The sequence below is a fragment of the Python bivittatus genome, unplaced genomic scaffold (genome assembly GCF_059951505.1).
Source record: "Python bivittatus isolate LINGU-HERP-01145 unplaced genomic scaffold, Pbiv_v1 ctg000220_np1212, whole genome shotgun sequence".
In the NCBI taxonomy this organism is placed as follows: Eukaryota; Metazoa; Chordata; class Lepidosauria; order Squamata; family Pythonidae; genus Python; species Python bivittatus.
Genome location: NW_028277048.1, coordinates 16,622,709 through 16,639,962, shown reverse-complemented (window position 1 = coordinate 16,639,962; position 17,254 = coordinate 16,622,709). Strand labels below are relative to the sequence as shown.

General features: G+C 41.0%; 1 protein-coding gene across 4 annotated transcripts in view; it reads right to left on the bottom strand.

Moving 5' to 3' along the window:
- The window catches only part of PFKM (phosphofructokinase, muscle), a 46,945-nt gene that overhangs the window by 13,993 nt on the left and 15,698 nt on the right, over positions 1-17,254 (bottom strand). For all 4 annotated transcript variants that reach the window (XM_088137985.1, XM_088137986.1, XM_088137983.1 and 1 more), the window contains exons 3-13: positions 16,385-16,458; positions 14,740-14,817; positions 11,047-11,236; positions 10,008-10,173; positions 8,167-8,211; positions 7,287-7,395; positions 4,690-4,785; positions 3,730-3,822; positions 2,068-2,193; positions 788-852; positions 86-149 (exon numbers count right to left, since the gene is read on the bottom strand). In XM_088137985.1, the coding sequence (XP_087994111.1) occupies positions 86-149; positions 788-852; positions 2,068-2,193; positions 3,730-3,822; positions 4,690-4,785; positions 7,287-7,395; positions 8,167-8,211; positions 10,008-10,173; positions 11,047-11,236; positions 14,740-14,817; positions 16,385-16,458 (1,106 nt within the window). The remainder of the gene's footprint in view (positions 1-85; positions 150-787; positions 853-2,067; positions 2,194-3,729; positions 3,823-4,689; positions 4,786-7,286; positions 7,396-8,166; positions 8,212-10,007; positions 10,174-11,046; positions 11,237-14,739; positions 14,818-16,384; positions 16,459-17,254) is intronic.

Genomic DNA, 17,254 nt, shown 5'->3' with positions numbered 1-17,254 from the left:
CATTTCTGGCATGCCAATTTTGGGTTCTGCCATTGACTGATAGGTTTCTCCCTGCTACACGTTCTCCTCCCATCCCAACCATTACCTTGGCTGAGGGTGGACGCACGTGGGCCAAAACCTTGTATACATTCCAGTTATTCAAAAAACTCCTGTGGGCAACAAGATAATTATGATGGATGTTTTCTCAGCCACAAGCTTTGCAGCTGAAAGAAGAATTCTGAATATTTGAAAGCATGATAAAAAACACTTATTGTTGTTTCCCATTTTCAATCCCCTTGCATAGCTGTGCCTAACTTCAAGAGAGTAGCAGCAAATATTGAAGAAAGGATTGAAAACAGTATGTAGCCCAACTTAGCTGATCTCAAAAAGCAAAGCAGGGTGGTCCTGCATCAGTCCTGGTCAGGGGACCCCCAAGATTGTAGGGCTAGACTGAAAGGTTGAAAAATTTCCCTGAAAAGGCAACAGCAAATCCTGGTGTCTGCACAGACACAAATGAAACTACAGGGACATGTCCACGTAGCCACTAGGAACTGAGTGGGGGTTGAGACTTTACAGTTAATCTGAAATTCAAATATAGCCCTGTGCATAAAGAAAGTGCTTCAGATATCTTATGATGGTACCATTGTCTTAGGACAGTCTTTCTGACATCATGTGCTGAGGAAGGGCAGGACCAAAGCTAAAGTAAATTGAGCCACCTCTCCTCTTTCTTCCACCTTGCTGTCCCCTTTCTCTTTACCATCTTTTGGTCTCTCCTCCTTCCTTCCTTTCTGTTCAAGCTAAGCCTCACCTTCCTCTGAGTTTGAGAGCATCATCGAACCGTCCTTCACCCATTGCCGTTGTGACATCTTTGGTCTGTTGAAAGAAGTGGAAATGGTTATTACCCGATTCTTACACTATTCCATCATTCACTAAAACAGTGGGGGGGATAGCAGAATATTTTTCTTTATATTTTTAGAGGAAGACGAGCCTCTTAACGATGGTAATGGGGCCAGAATTTCCATCACTAAGCAATATGGTCATAAAGCACATCACGGGACTGCATCATGAGGAAGGAAGGAAGGAAGGAAGGAAGGAAGGAAGGAAGGAAGGGAGGGAGGGAGGGAGGGAGGGAGGGAGGGAGGGAGGGAGGGAGGGAGGGAGGGAGGGAGGGAATGGGGAAGCTGGCAAGAAGTCACAAGTCCCAGGTGGCTTGCAAGCAGGCCAGTGGGCAGATAAATGGCTGCTGCCAGGCAGGGGAGGGTGTGTGGGTGAGTGGTGAGGTGCAGCACAGCTGGGGGAGGATGCAAGCAACTGACTGGAGCGATTTGTGACCTTCCCTGCTGGCTTCCCCATTGACTTTGCTTGTGCGAAGCCGGTAGGGAAGTCTCAAATGGCGATCACGTGACCATGGGACGCTGCAGCCACTGTAAGTGTGAGCCTGTTGCCAAGCACCTGGATCTCGATCACATGACTGGAATAACTGGAAATTCGAGAACCAGTCATAAGTACCACTCATTCAGCACCTTCATAACTTCAATGGTTGCTGAACGAGTAGTCGTTAACCAAGGACTACCTGTAATAAAATTACACATAGTCAAAGTGCTTTTCTAGCTGCACATTTCTTCAGAAACAGATACTATTAAATAATAATAAATAAAATAAATAAATAAATAAAATAAATCTATGAAAAGAAGAAAAACTCCAGGTTCTACTGAATGCTATAACAAATATATTGGGTTTGTTGCTCTTCCATTGCTAGATAATAATATTGATGATGCTTTTCTGAATAAAGTTTTTTCTAGCTTTCTTTAATCAGGCTTTTTATAACTGTGATTTTGAAGGCTGGTAAAGATTCTGCTAATAATGCAAATTGTTCAGCAGTTTACTGTTTAATGGCCTAGGTAATCCTTCCAAGCACATTAGAAGGTACACTTTTGGGGGAAACTGCCATTGCTCAAAAAGAGAAAGGGACTGTTGAAACAGTAGAACCCACACATTATCACACATTACCACACAGATGTGAATGAAGGTAAGCTAATCTCCCACAGATTAGTGAGATGGGAGAGAGCAGGCAGAAGAAATGCTCACCACTTGAACACACTCCATGAGAGGAAGGCGGATGGCTTGATTACCAGACAGACTGACGACACACGCTGGGGTATCTGGAGTGCCTTCCAGCAAGGCCATAACAGCTTCCACACCCATCCTGCTTCCCTGTGAGATTAAAAAAAGGGGGTCCTTTAAAAAATATGAGGAAAATTGGGACTTCTCCCAGAATTTCATCCCACAATTGTCTGCAGCCACGTCTAGATGATGGAGCAGGCTCAGGAGAGGCCTCTCCCTGCTTACTCCAGCACCTTCCATTGCTTAGCTAAGTCACTTTGGTTCTTCAAGAAGTCCATCCAGCCTGTCACATTTCAAGGGACTCAAATTGCTGCTGCTCTGCTTATTGCCTAATTTGTTACATGATTTAAGGTGTGGGGTTGTTGTTGTTGTTGTTTTGGTAGAATACCCCTTGAGCACTGCAATTTCAGTGGTAGTTATGGGATATATGATTACTTAAGAATCATATATATTTATATCCTATAGCCCCACATTTTCCAAACCGAGATTGCTTTCACACCATAGAAAAGGAGGAAAGGAGAAGAAATCAACCTCGCAGCTCTTTGCCCCAGGAATCTGAAGTGTTTTTTGTTGATTAATTCATTACATTTTAGGAAGATGGGAAGATAAACAGGCTGAACTCATGTTCAGTGCCAGAATTCAGGTATGAAATACAAGGTTATAAAAAAGACTGAGCCTCTGAGCATACACAGTGAGTTTTTTCAATAACTATGATGAACTGCTGCCTATACCGAACCATCAAGAATTAATCAGAAGGTAGGGGTTTCCTTCATTTTAACAATTTTTTTTTAATGGGGGGGTACCAAAGCATGCAGTCACCTCCTTGTCTTTTGTCTAAGTACAGGTAGTCCTTGACTTACAACCACAATTGGGACAGGAACTTCTGTCCCTAAGTGATGCAGTCGTTAAGTGAATCATGCCCAATTTTACAACCTTTTTTTGCCACAATTGTTAAGCAAATCACCGCAGTCATTAAGTGAATCTGGCTCTTCCCACTGACTTTGCTTCTTGGAAGCCCCCTGGGAAGGTTTCAAATGGGAGTCACATGACCCCTGGACACTGCAACTGTTGTATATACATGGCAGTTGCCAAGGGCCCGAATTCTGATCATATGCTGCAATGGTTGTAAATATGAGGACTGGTCATAAGTCACTTTTTTTAGCACGCATCATAACCTTGAACGAATGGTTGTAAGTCGAGGACTACCTGTAGCTGTACTTTTTCTCCAATCCTGTTGGAGAAACACTTCTATTACTAGAAGGCAATATGGTGATTAGAACCATCTTCATCAGGTTGAACAAGTCTTAACAATTGCTGAAAGAAACCAACACATCTTAGCTTTTCCTAGAGAGATCATAGACTCTTTTGGTCCTACTGTTTACAGTCTGATGAAGCAGATTCTAGCCCATTAAAAGTAATGCCTGAATGAGATGCAGCAAGAATCTTTTCCATTTTTGAAAATGCTCATTTGCTCACCACCTGGAAATTCATGCTAGAAACGTAGCAGCCTATGAGTGCAAGAGTCAGTAGAAATCTAATTGCCTGCTTTGTGTTCCAACAACTAATGAAGTTATAAGCACATCATCAGGAAAACACATCTGGAACAGAAGGGTACTGTTTTTTTACCAGAACACGATCAAAGGCAGAGGGGGTCCCACCACGCTGCACATGTCCTAAGATGGTGACTCTTGTATCAAAACCCAGGCGTTTCACAACCAGCTGGAAAAGGAAGAGAATGCAACAATGTGTTTGACAAAATTCCACAATTACATCCATCAAAAATAGAATGCAGCATTCAGAATCATGAGAATCTCAATGTTCTTCCCCTCAAATCAAGTTTCTAGCTCTCAAGATTTTAAAGGCTTTTGGATAGGCTGCTTGCAGTTGCAAGTGTTCAGGAGGGTTGCTTGAGGTGGACTGTTGGGCTTTGGGGGAGCATCTGCATTGGGGGAGGAATAAGGAGATACTGCCTGATTTGCATGTGAATGCACATGCAGCTATGGCAAGGTGGAATGCTACCTGGAAGTTGTGTGTGTTTGCTTCTTAAACATCACTCTTTTTTTTTTCTTCTGCAAATGTTATTTTATGCCCAGACTTGTACTTACTGGGAGGGGGGGAAGGGGGCAATTGGCTTGTTTTCTGTGACTAGCAAGGCTTCCATTGGAACCATTTTGTAGCAGAGCCCATGAAATGTGTCCACAGGTCCTTAACCCCAATGACTTAGTCAATGGGTATCTGGCTATATTTCACCTGCAATAAATTCTCCAGCTGGGAAACATGGAGGAAGGGGAGAAAAAAGCAAGAAATGGCAGGCATAGAGATAGAATTTCTCCTGATTTGCTAACAATTTTGGAATTGAGGAGGAAGCATTCAAATATTAGATCTCACACCCTCTAAATGCATCTTATAATTGCAGAAACTAGTTAAAACTTCACTTCTTAATTTGTCCATTGATCTGAACTGGATCTTTTAACTGCCCAGAAGCATAAGATTTCAGACACTTGACTTCCCACACAGTCTTATCTTGGCTCCACCTCGGTGTTAAGCCAAAGATGATTCAACCACAAACAACCCTGAGTCACCCACATTTTTAATGTCTTCAGAAGTGATAGGTTTGCCATGTCTATCAATTGCTCCTTCAGCCACAATAATGATGTTCAGCCTCGAGCCTCGAGTTCTTGTCTGCAAGAAACGGAAGGAAAACAGATTGATTTTAAAACAGGATTCAGTCCTGGGTTTGGAACAGAAATAGCACCCATCAGCCTGCATGTTGAGAGAAAGGCAGGGCAGAGCCATCCTGTAAATTCCCTCGGATACCCTAGCGGTTTTGATAGAACTGATCATTACATCCTTCTGACTACTAGGGGAATGGGTTACTTTTACACATACCATTAAACCAGTATTGCTTTTTATAATAAAATTTATAAAAAATCATAGTGGCTTACTTTGAAGAGAATCTATTTAGGGAGTTCTTGCTTAAAGAAGGCCAAATGAAATTTGTGAAGCCAGCAAGGGTTTGATTGCGAGATTCAGTTTCCATATCTTCAAGCTTATCCTGGCCAGGACTGACCTTAGATTGAGCTAGACTGTCTTTCCTATTGTTACTTAGCAACAGGCTTCTGTCAATACAGATTTCTTTCAACCCCAGTTGAATGGATCTTATATCTTTTTGGTTAGAGATAACTGCCTTGATCATTCATCTTGGTTGGGTGGAAAGGTAAAACATAAACCAATCAAATATATAAAACAAGAATTGTGTAAGACAGCCTTCCTCTACTTGATGCCTCCAAGATATATTGAACGACAACTGCCAAAACGCCAAGACTGTGTATTGCAATAGAGTTGCTGTTCAACTTATAGAGAGACCCACAAGTTCAGGTGTTATTCTCAAAACAGAGCTGGAGAGCTACCAGCTGGAGAGTTACTGGCTCAGCACATCTGGAATACTAGCTCAGGAAAATACAGTCTAACAATCTTGAGGGCATAGAGCCTACCACAGAGACAAATAATGGCTTTCTTATTATGGGGCCATTAAGGCCAAGTTCATTTATCTGAAGTATATGCTACTGGAGGGCAAGTGGGTTCATGATGATATGATTCATTCATCCTAACTGAATAATCTGCACTAAGAATTCTGGATGTAACAGCCACTGTTGGGCCACTAACTGTACTGTATATTATGTGATAGAAACAGGAAGACTTAAGAGGGAAACACTGATGGTGGTGGGGAATCGAACTGCTTTCTGAAAAATGGGGAAAATATCTATGAAATGCATTTGTTTTAAAAGCAACTGATCAGTTTTAAAAAAAATATTAATAGCACAAAACCAGTATGTGAAAGGGTAGGGAACCTCACCTTAAATTTAACCTCATTACATTTTCAAAACTCCAGGAAAACAATAAAAATAATCAGAAGAAACATATTGATATTCTGATTCAGAAAAAGGGGCTGATTAGATATTACATATGGGTAATTGTGTATTCTGAAACTTTTTTTTCCACTCTTACTCTCAGCTTTTTTTTTTTCCCCTGAAAATTAATTCTTTCTATATCTGCGACACAGGAAAGCAGTGTTTCTCAACCTCAGCAATTTTAAGATGTGTGGACTTCAAGATGTGTGGACTCCACACATCTTAAAGTTGCTGAGGTTGAGAAACAATGTAGTTGAGAATGAAATCCAGAATACACAACTCTGTTTTACCACAACATTGAAATTTCTTCTGTTTTCAACATCAGCTTTTTGTCTGCTGATTCTCTTAAGCAGGTATAAGTTCAGAGAAGAAACGTTAAGTTCAGCAATTTTTACTCCCACTTGTAACAAGAGTGAAAAACATTTCAAATTAACATCAATCGATAATTTTATAATTATTTTATAAACAGACTATACATTCCAATTTTATATATCAAACATACTTTTAGAAGCAAACCAAATTACACATAATTCATTTCCTCAAGTAACAAAATTACTTTATCACTGCAATTAAGGGTATGTTTGTTGAGTTCTAGTCACCATTTTCCTAACAGATTACTATGACGAAGTTAAACATAAAATCTCCTAGTAAAGTCTCTGCTATTAAAATCTGAGCTTCTGGTGACTTCCTAAAAATGTTCATGTTGTTTTTTCAGCAACAGCATGGAAATGCTGTTTCTCTGCTTTCTTCCAGGACTTCTGTTTTAGTTCCTAATCTATTTTACAGCCCTGGGATCTCCTGGTGGTCTCCCATCCAAGGGCTTACCATGCCTGAACTGCTTAGCTTTTGGAATTACTGCCATGTGAATAAAAAATGGAACATGGATGCGTGTGTACACACACACACACACAGAGCCACCTGTATTTGTATGCACATACCCTCATTCTCTTTTTACCAAGTTTCTCGTTCCCTTTTCACTTTTGCTCATCTTCTTTTTTTAATTCTGTATTTATTTTTAGTTTTTGCCTTCTTACTTTGTAAAAACACACCAGGAACAGTTCAGAAAATGCCTGTGCTATGGGAATGCTATGGGAGCAGTGGGAACTTTTTTTAAAGAAATAGTATGAGCTGTAATAGGTGCACGGGTGGCATATAAACTGACTTTGCAATAATTCGCATATTTACGAAGAAGCAAATTCTACTGCTATTTCCAAGGAAGCTTTGGAGATTGGTCATCAGTCTTCAAATCTGGATACTTAATATTTTGGTTACCTCTGTTAGCCTTCTGCACAAGTGATCCTCCCAGTCATCTTCTGGTGGAGATTCGGGAATGAAAACCCAGTCTGCACCAGACGCCAAGGCTGTAATAAGGGCTAGATAACTAGAAGAAGAACAAAAAAATGAAAGGTGACCAGTTATTACCCTGGTGCAAGACATTAACTAGCAGAGTGCCTGAAAAATCCAAGGAGGGAAGGTGCGATCTCAAAAAATGGTTGGTCTTGCTAGACTAGAGCCTGTGGTCTCCCAGATATTGTTGGGGTGCAGTTCCCAGCAGATGGAGTTAGAAAGACCAGTGTTAAGGATGCCCCGATTTACTGTAGTAATAACTGCAAGACAACAGGTTCTCTGCTCTTGAACTGCACACTTGGTGACGTCCAAAAAATATAGTACTTCTTATCTTCTCTAGAGAAAACTGACCGCTCTCTGCTTTCAGTACACAAATATTGGGCTGGCCTCTTCCTCTTTCAGCATTCTTCTTCACAAGCAACAAGCTTTCAATTCCATTTTTGATAAACTAAACTGTTCAGGTTGCCGGAATCCAGAAAAACTGTGACTCACTTTAACTATAATTAGTGGAAAGAAATGGATTTCAAAATCATGGTTTACAAAACTGGCTTGATTCTAATAACTGTAGTTAAGCTTAACCACATTTATACTTTGGCCACCCACTAATCTGAAACCAAAGGCAGATGTTCCAATTTCCTTCTCATGCCAAGCTGGAGGAATTAACACTAGAACCCTGGGAAGTAGGAGCAAGAGGATTGGCCCATTCTCACAACCATAATTCAAAGGTTAGTAATCGTGATTTCATAATTTTAGGGCAATCTTGTCCACATTAAGCCAATCTCTATATAACAAAATGATTTCCTACCCACAGTGACGTCCCATCACCTCCAGCACAAATGTCCTCTGATGGCTGTAAAAGAAAACCAAAGTGAAAATAATGACAGTGTCCATAAAACAGTTATTTATTTACAGTATTCATACATCATAATGCTCAAAACAGGAACTGAACCAGGTGATTTCTGCAGGAAACAAAAAAAGTAGTATTTCTGCTTCTGTGATCTGCAAGTCCTTGGCTGATTCTTGACCCAATGTTCTGTTTCTTACTTTGAAAGTTTTATTTGCTTTAACACATTGGAATACAGCTATTTATAGAAGGCTTCATAGCAGTTTGCAGAATGAGAACATTGACCAAAAAAGATAAATCAAATAATAAAAGGGTTAGAAAATCATGCCACATAAGAAAAAATAATAAGATAGCAACACAGAAGGAATGCCAAGTACAAGGAATGGCAAACTTTGAGTGAGATAGGCTTCAGTTGTCCATTGTTGTTGTTTTGTCTCTTCTTCTTTCTTCTTTCTTCTCCTTCTTCTTGCCTTATTTTGACACCATCCACTGGTAACGTCAAGGTGTATAACATCTGTTAGACATTGTCATCCATTGCCCTGCAGGAAAACCCAGTGACTTGCCATGACTGGGAACTGAGGCAGGCTATTGGGAGGTGGGAGGATGTGTGTGGAGTAGAAAATAAAATCTGAGAATATTTTGACACAGGACCCAATTATTATTTAAATGCATATTTCATATAATGGAGATTTATTTGTGTCACTCTCACACTTCTCTTTCATCCTGATCTACTCCAACTGCTGTGTATATCCAACTTGAAATTTCATCCAGACACAACTTTTTCAAAATGTTCTGTGATTCAATACAGTGTTTGCTCTTTTAATAACTGATAAATTCACATCCAGAAGTAGGTATACATGTGACAGATGGAAGATAATGGGTGTGATGAGCCTGTTCTCCACCACAGTATCTCACTGGCTCTTCATGTATCCATCCGTGTATCCATGTATCCATCCCGCCCTCCCTCCTTCATATATTTATATTTACATTTATGTATTTCTGGACAAGCCCACTCTCTCCTTTTTTTGTGACTGCTTGCTACTCTCAAGTAAACTATTTGTCAATCAAGTTGGCATGTGCACGTTTAGCCTATAACAGGACCATCAGATATTAGTATCATCATTTTTTTGCATGTCTTTTCTTACCTGGTCTTTATTTTTCTCTTGCAAGGGAAAGGGCAAAAAGTTTCTGTGATGTTCTCTGTCATTTTCAACACATTAAGGGGCATCACCTTGAAAGCTAAGCAGGGTCAGGCCTGGTTAGTACTGAAGGATCACTGGGGAACACCAGGCCTAGAAGTTAAACTGAGAAGTCAAAATGTATTTTGGTGGAAGTCAATGGGAATCATGGAGTCCTTAGGGTTCTCTGAGCTTGGTTCTTTTCCTGCAAACGTTTCGTTACCCAGCTAGGTAACATCTTCAGTGCTAGAATGGAATGGGGTTTGCATAAGGATGTTACCTAGTTGGGTAACGAAACGTTTGCAGGAAAAGAACCAAGCTCAGAGAACCTCAAGGACTCCACAGTTCAACCCTGACCTATACATATTCGCTTCCATTGGCAACGGGAATCACTTCCATACTGGTGCCTAGAAAACAGCATGGTATGTCCAAGAATTCAGCAGGAGTCAAGCTTGACTTGACTGATCAAACCTAATCTTAAGGGCTAGGAACTTGTTGTTGGTTTGATTCTGTTTCCCCCCCCCCGACCCTTTTCATATACCTGAATTCTTGCCCAAATACTATACTGCCAAGTTTCTTGAGGGACATTACAAAATGGTGAAATACAGAATCTACAAGCTTTACCTTTGGGCAGTGGTGGTGATGGCATCCACTATCTCCATTATCCTGTGGAGAGCAGAGTCTGTACCGATGGTCATGTCAGTGCCGCAAAAGTCATTGTCAATGGAGCCAACCATGCCAACAATGTTCAGGAAGCTGGACTTCCTTGCTTCTTCTACGGTGATGTTCCCTTAAAGAGAACGGGGCAAAGGACTGATTAATTTCAGCAAAGATGATAATAATGTCACTGTTGCAATTCATTCTTCGTCTGAGGAAAAAGAAAGTGAAAAACCTCTGTAGGCCAGGGCTTAGAAAGACAGCATTTCAGCCTGGTTCCTTTACACGAAGAGTCGCCACACGGGAGAAACATCTGGCTCAGAAACTGAATTACAAAGGGACAAGCACAGGTATAAAGGTATGGAAAGCCCTTTCTTGGCTTTCTCAGAATTGCAGTAAAGCAAGTATTTTTGGAATATAACATAGCACACATACTGTGGCTCTAATGTGAACCCTTTACAGATGCAGAAATGTCCAGAAATATGGATTTGTAGGCCAAAACGTGATTCAGAGTGCACAGGGCTACAAGCAGAACTTGTCGGGAACACTGGCAATTGTGTTTTTCCTGGGCTCACAGCAAGACTCCAGGAAGAGAGACATTTGGCTTAAATTGTCTCCAAGAGGGTGCTATATGAGCTCTTTTGCATTTTGCACTCTGCTAAGCTTTAACATTCATAACCAGGGCATGGAAAATTGGGGGACATTCCTAATCTGCCTTACTGAGATTCTGGTTCTAGCCACTGCCCTCCTCTTGACCCATCCCATCAGATTGGGTAAGTAACCTTATTTCTTCCACTTGTCCTGACAGTGGAAGGGAGAGTGTCATCACAATTTAAAGAGGACTTGTGAATCAGAGAGGCAAAGGTGATGATGTTCAATTCTGCAAGTAAGTGGATCAAGCAAGAGAAAATTTGATCCAACTGCAGCAGGTGGGTCACAGCTCTGAATCTGGTCTGTATTTGCTTTTGACCGCAGTCCTTAACTTGCCTTTGCACAACTGTGGTACCTGTCTTAACCAGCTCCTGTAGCAAACTGGTCCATTCTGATCGGAAAGTGTCTGCTCCAGTCAAACTACCATCACCACCAATCACACATAGGTTGGTTATTCCTCTCTTTACCAGGTTGCAAGCAGCTTTCAGGCGTCCTTCCCGTTTGCGGAAGTCCAGGCACCTGGCACTTCCGATTACTGTGCCCCCCTGAATGGAGACAAAAAGGAGTGTGAACTGGGAGTCAGCATGGTTGTTGCGATGATCAAGAGGAAGTCCCTCATGTTCACTGGAAAACATTCCATGTATATATTTTAATTCATTTTCTTGAGATCATTGGTTCTATGAAACACAGAGCACTACTGGATGTCTCTCCAGAAAGCTAATGGAGATGCAGTACAAGGAACTCATTTTTCATGAGGTGGCTCCCTGAATCACTTTTGAATGATAGCTTGTAACAGTATTCTGGCTTAAAAACATTTCAGCCCTTTTTGCCTAGGAAATGGTTCCTGATATCTCCACCAAGGTCATTCCCCTTACTCTCTACAATATCCCACAACTTTATCTTGGTAAAAGTCCTATCTCATCCTATCAAAATAGAATTCCAGAGTTCTCCAAGAACAGGGAGAATGTTTAGCTATAGTTCATACATATCCAGCCAGTTTTTTTTTTCAACCATAGCTTGTTAAACAATCCACAGTGGCCTGATTCAAATACAATGCCAATCCTTAACACCTCACTAAAGCACAAATAATAATTACAATAATATGACTTGGTGTTAGGTATAAACCAAGCCAATGTCTTGCAAAATTTGTAATGAAATGATCTCACTAAAGCAATAATGATATGATAACCACCTCACCCCGGTCATTTCAGCCCGCCCCACTCGGTCCAGCAGAAGGGGCAGGTTGCAGACCCCACCAGTCAAGGAATTCCGATTGGTGGGATCTAGGCAGAGGGCCTTTTCTGCTACAGCTCCCGCCCTATGGAACATCTTGCCTCTTGAGATCCGGTGTGCCCCCTCCCTCATGGCCTTCAGGAAAGGGATTAAATCCTGGCTCTGCCAGAAGGCCTGGGGGCCGAAGGGGGGCCTGCACCTGTGGAGATGGCTGGTGGGGTGATGGGTTTGTCCCCCCCCCCAGCATCTTGCAGGTTTTTAGGGCTAAAAATTATAGGAGATTTTAGGGCATTTTTAATATATGTTTTTTAATTATTTACAGATTTTATCCATGGTTGGAGGGACTTGTGTTTTTTCTTTTTTATTATTGTGAGCCGCCCAGAGTCACCCGTTGGGGGAGATGGGCAGCATACAAGTTTGATAATAAATAAATAAATAAATAAATAAAAATAACGATGATGACGATGATGCAAATGGTAATGATAATGAAGATGATGATGATGGCTTGGTGTTAGGTGTAAACCAAGCCAATATCTTACAACATTCATAATAAGATTACCTTAATTTGTAATTCATTCTTTAAGGAAATGAAAAATAAGGCTTATCTTCACTCTGTATAAATGCTACACTTCTCTTCTTTGCAAATCTGTTATATTGACCCAATTAAAGCATCTTCATGAGCACCAAAATCCATACACTGCAAATGGAGGAGCAGTGTACAAGAGTGCTTGCAAATATCATTGGCCAAACAATCTGTGGACAAATTTATCCTCTGCTTCTCCGGCCACAGTACAGGGCCTGGATAGCAACAAAGACACTTCACTGGAACAGAATCCTCTGCAATTCTTGTTTACTAAATCTAAACAACCTTCCCTCCCCACCAATGCAAATATGGCTGCGGGCAAAGGTTGTCTCCAATTTCAAGTTATTTTGGGCCTCAAGACATTCATTGTGACCCCAGCTGAGATGGTATCATTACATTTAAGACACATGACCTTGCCAGTGATCCCAACCAAAGCAAAGGTCACGATGTTCTAGTGATCTCAAGGCACCGAGCCCTTTAGAAAAGGAAGATATAATCCTCCTCTGTTCCACTAAATTTATTGAATATGAGTGGAATTATAAGATTAGAGTACAGAATTTTATCAAGAGGTAATGTAGAAAGGCACAGGTTAGAACTTGGTTTCCTGAAAATCACATGGGCATAATTGCTCCAAAATGGGGATGTCACTGTACTTTCCCTTTAATACTGTTAGGGGCAGAACATTAAAACAAGCTGGAAGAAAGATCTACAGTGGCTTAAGCATGTAAGGTCAAACAGGTATTTGCCTGCGTGATCAGCTTTCCACTAATCCTCAACGCAGAGTTTGACAGAGACTCCCTTATCTACATGTAGAGCATGTTTTCTTATTTCAGCTTCAGCCCTATCAACCCCCCGTGTTAGCAACAATTGGCTTGAAAAACTACACTGCCACATATCCTTTAGGAGCTGGATCTTCCAGTCTGTGCTGAAATCATTATAAAGAATTATAGTAGCTAAAGAATCCTAGTAAAATAATTTGAGCCACTAATTTGGCCAATATAGGCTCCCACCACAAGGCGGTCACACAGACAAGTCTTGCAGGTAAATTAGAGACTCAAAAGAAGTAAGGGATTTGAAATAGATGAACATTTCAAAGTGTGAATTGGATGGTTTCCACTGGCACCTTTTTGCAGATGCACACCTGCAAACCATATAGCATCTGGGAAGTTATCTATGCTTTGAATATCTTAATAGTTGCTGGTAATTCTCTGTGTATATCCACATGTCCCTTTATAATTAATAGGTGGTTATTTATTTTCTAGTTTAATTGTTGTATTTTGCAGTGGTTTATTCTGACAATCAAATTATTTAGCTATATACTAAAATCTCTACAGCTTCCAAGCTTGTAGTCAGACTGGTTGGGATTATCAGAGTTGAAGCAATACCTATGAAGAACCCTCAGACAGGGAAATCTGGACTGTGGCATTTAGCTGAAAGGTCATCATTTGGCTTTCTTGTTGAGTAAGAATAGCCAAAATGTCTCCCTCCAAGGCCTAGAGGAAGTTGGTCTTACAATATACTTGGATGTCCATATTAATTATTATTATTATTTAAAATTAATAATATTAATTATTGCACAAAGGGAGGGTTTATGAGCATAATTTCATGTGGAATATTCTGTTCCTCATTTTATTGGGCCTCTGAGACTAGGAATGCCATCTCAGAAACTCTAATTCCCTATTAAAGGGTGCTATCTTTCTCACAACATTACTTGTAGTCTCTTTGATACGCCCTGTAATAAATGAATCTGGGTCTCAAATTCACTTGGGAATAGACTCCCTAGTTGACTGTACTAAACAGCAAGTGTGTAAGTCCATTAACATTGGTGTCTCTTGCCCCTCCTTGTTCCTTCTGATGCTGATAACTCACTAAAAGCAGCACAAACACTAAGAAGGAATAAGTAGAAATTGCAAGGACAGATTAAAAGTAAAATTAGGACAAGGAATGGAGTAGAACCAAGGAAGTATATTTTGTACTTTTGAGAGACTGTGCCCTCCAGATCTCCTGGGGCTACAACTTCCAAATATCCCAGTGAGCATAGCCAAGGGGTATTTTGGGAGTTATAGTCCTAAATATCTGGAAGACATCAGGTTAGGAAAGACTATTTTATAGTTTCATCCCATCTGAGCTTCAAAGGCCTTTCTGGAAATCTTAACTTGAGCACCATTTATGGTGGGGATGACAGCTCTTTGCCTTTTGAAACATGAGACTGGAGGAGGGAAACTGACTCACCAGTTGCAGCATCATAGATACACTTTCCCATGTTGCTTCCTTAATGTTATCACCACCATCCACAAGCCCTTGGTAACCCTGGAACAAAAGGCAGAAGAGATGATTGAAAAAGTGGCTTGTGCGGTCTTTTCTATTCAACAGCTAGATAAGGTGAGAGGAACGCAGAGCTGACCTTAAGGATAGGGAAGGAATGAGCAAGCCATTAAGGAGGACCCTACAAAGGAGATTACTCAGAAGAGCGCATGAGAAAGAAACTGAACATAACCTCGCCTTGATTTTGTTTAGCATAAGATGGGACAGAGAGAAACTTTCAAGATTTTGTTATTTTACCCTATCACAATAAAGAGCATCCCTGGAATTCCTGCCATGCCTTCTCTTGACCTTGCCTACCTCATAGGGCTGAGAGATACATGTGTGTTGTAGTTGCTACTACCACTTAATTACATAAAGGGCAATGCTCAAAATAAAATGTCTTTTAAATACAGTAGAACACAGGGCCAGGTTTGGCCAAGATGTGGAATTCCTGGAATGCTTCCAGGTTCTTCAGCAACTGAGAACATTGAAGAGGAGGTAACAGAACAAGAGGCATTCTAAATCTGAGTTCTTGGCATCATTGTAGCTGTTTGGCATCACCAACACTAGGCTATTCATGCTGTCCCTTTCTATTCTGTTTTCCAGTAGCCATTAGTGCATGAAGTAGGACAACGTGAACTAAAACATCATGTCAGCAATGTGGACATGGCAATTTGACATGGTGTCCAAATATGCTCAATGCTAAGCCAAAGACAGGAAAGGCACACATTCAACAGTGTCCCTAAAAGACACTCGGGGGAGGGGGGAGTTCTCCTGAGTGCAACACATTTAAGCCATCCATAGCCCCCGCAACTATGGCCTCCAGAAAATGCAAAAGTAAGGTGTACAATCAAATTACATCTGGCCCATTCCCATGTCAAAATGCTGAAATTCTGCAATTACAAATCTACAGGTAGAAATAAGGAGGCAGAAGAGAGTATTTTCAATGTGCAAAATAGTTTGGATTTAGAATTATAAGGCTTGGCCTATACATGTACTGTATGAGGAAGAAGAAAGGTGGGGTGTTGTTTCAAAATGAAAACCACCCTTTTAATTACTGCCTTATAAGAACTTCTTGCAGGTGTAAAAAACACATATCCTTTAGAAGAGAAGAGAGAGGTTGCAATCTTTTCCCCTCGGTGCGTGTGTTTGTTTGCGTGAACATACTCCTGGCACACAAACAGACAGATTTGAAAAATTTTGAGAAAAGACACAGTTCAGCTATTGTGCCTTTTTGTCCTTAAACAAAATGTATGTAGATAGAAAAAAGATGGGAGAAAATGGCTTGGCATGTTAGGGAACATTCAAAAGTGTCATTCCTATCCCTCTTGGCAGACTAAAATGGTATGGCCCACCTCAGAGTTCCACCACTATTCTCTACTGTTTGAGTAGGCTAGGCCATAATTTAGGGGCGAGGGCCGTGGATGCCATATTCCCTTACACAGGTCAGACCGTCAGGAATTGTAAATGGCAAGGAGTCAAAGCCAACAATTCCCCTTCCTTGCTAGAGCTACAGCGCTTAACAAAACTAACACAGACATCATCTTGGGAGGAAGCCATCCCATCTACTCACCTCATGAACAAAATACACTTTGGCACCAGTATATATCCCCACTCGGACCACAGCTCGCACAGCAGCATTCATACCTATTCAGAAAGGGAAAAATGGAATAGAGCTGACATTTATACCTGCAATCACACATGGAGTATGCTTCTGTATAAACATCAATACGTTATCTTTCTGGGATCTGCAAGGCTTCCTCATACTTCTCCCAAAACTGAGCTGCAGAAATGAAAGATTTGGGGGGGGAGGGGGGGAAGGCATTGATTTCTTAAGGGTTATGCTTTGATCTCCATAAGATCTTCATTTCATATTAAATCAAAGAAGAAGCCAAAAGCAGAATTAACCAGCTTTCTGGAGAGCACTGATTTATAGAATCATAGATGTGGAGAGATTCTTGTATTCCACTAGTAGACTGACTGACTGATTGACTGACTGACTTCTGGCATCTATTTTGTTTTTGACTAGAACACAGACAATTGTGAGAGTTGCTGGGAGTTGCAGTTCAGCAACATCTGGTGTGCTGCAGGTTATAATCTCAGTCCACCAAAGTCAGATGGAATAGATTCCAGTCTGGGAGAGGTGTTGCATCCCAGGATCCCCACAATGTCATGTCTTGGGGAGATCTTGAACAGCTGCACTATGTAACATCTGAAGATGTTATTGCAAGAATCTCACTGGAGCTGCAGGGCAAATGGGGGGGGGGGGACCCATCAGCTCATTCCATGCCTTTCTCCTCAAATCTCCCCTTCCATCTTAAAGACAAAGTAACACTTAGCCTAACTACCTTCCCTGCCTTTCCTAATGGATACAAAAGAAGATTTGTTACTCCAGCATACAATGGCATTTATGGCAGACAACAAGAAAGTTTCAGGAAAGATT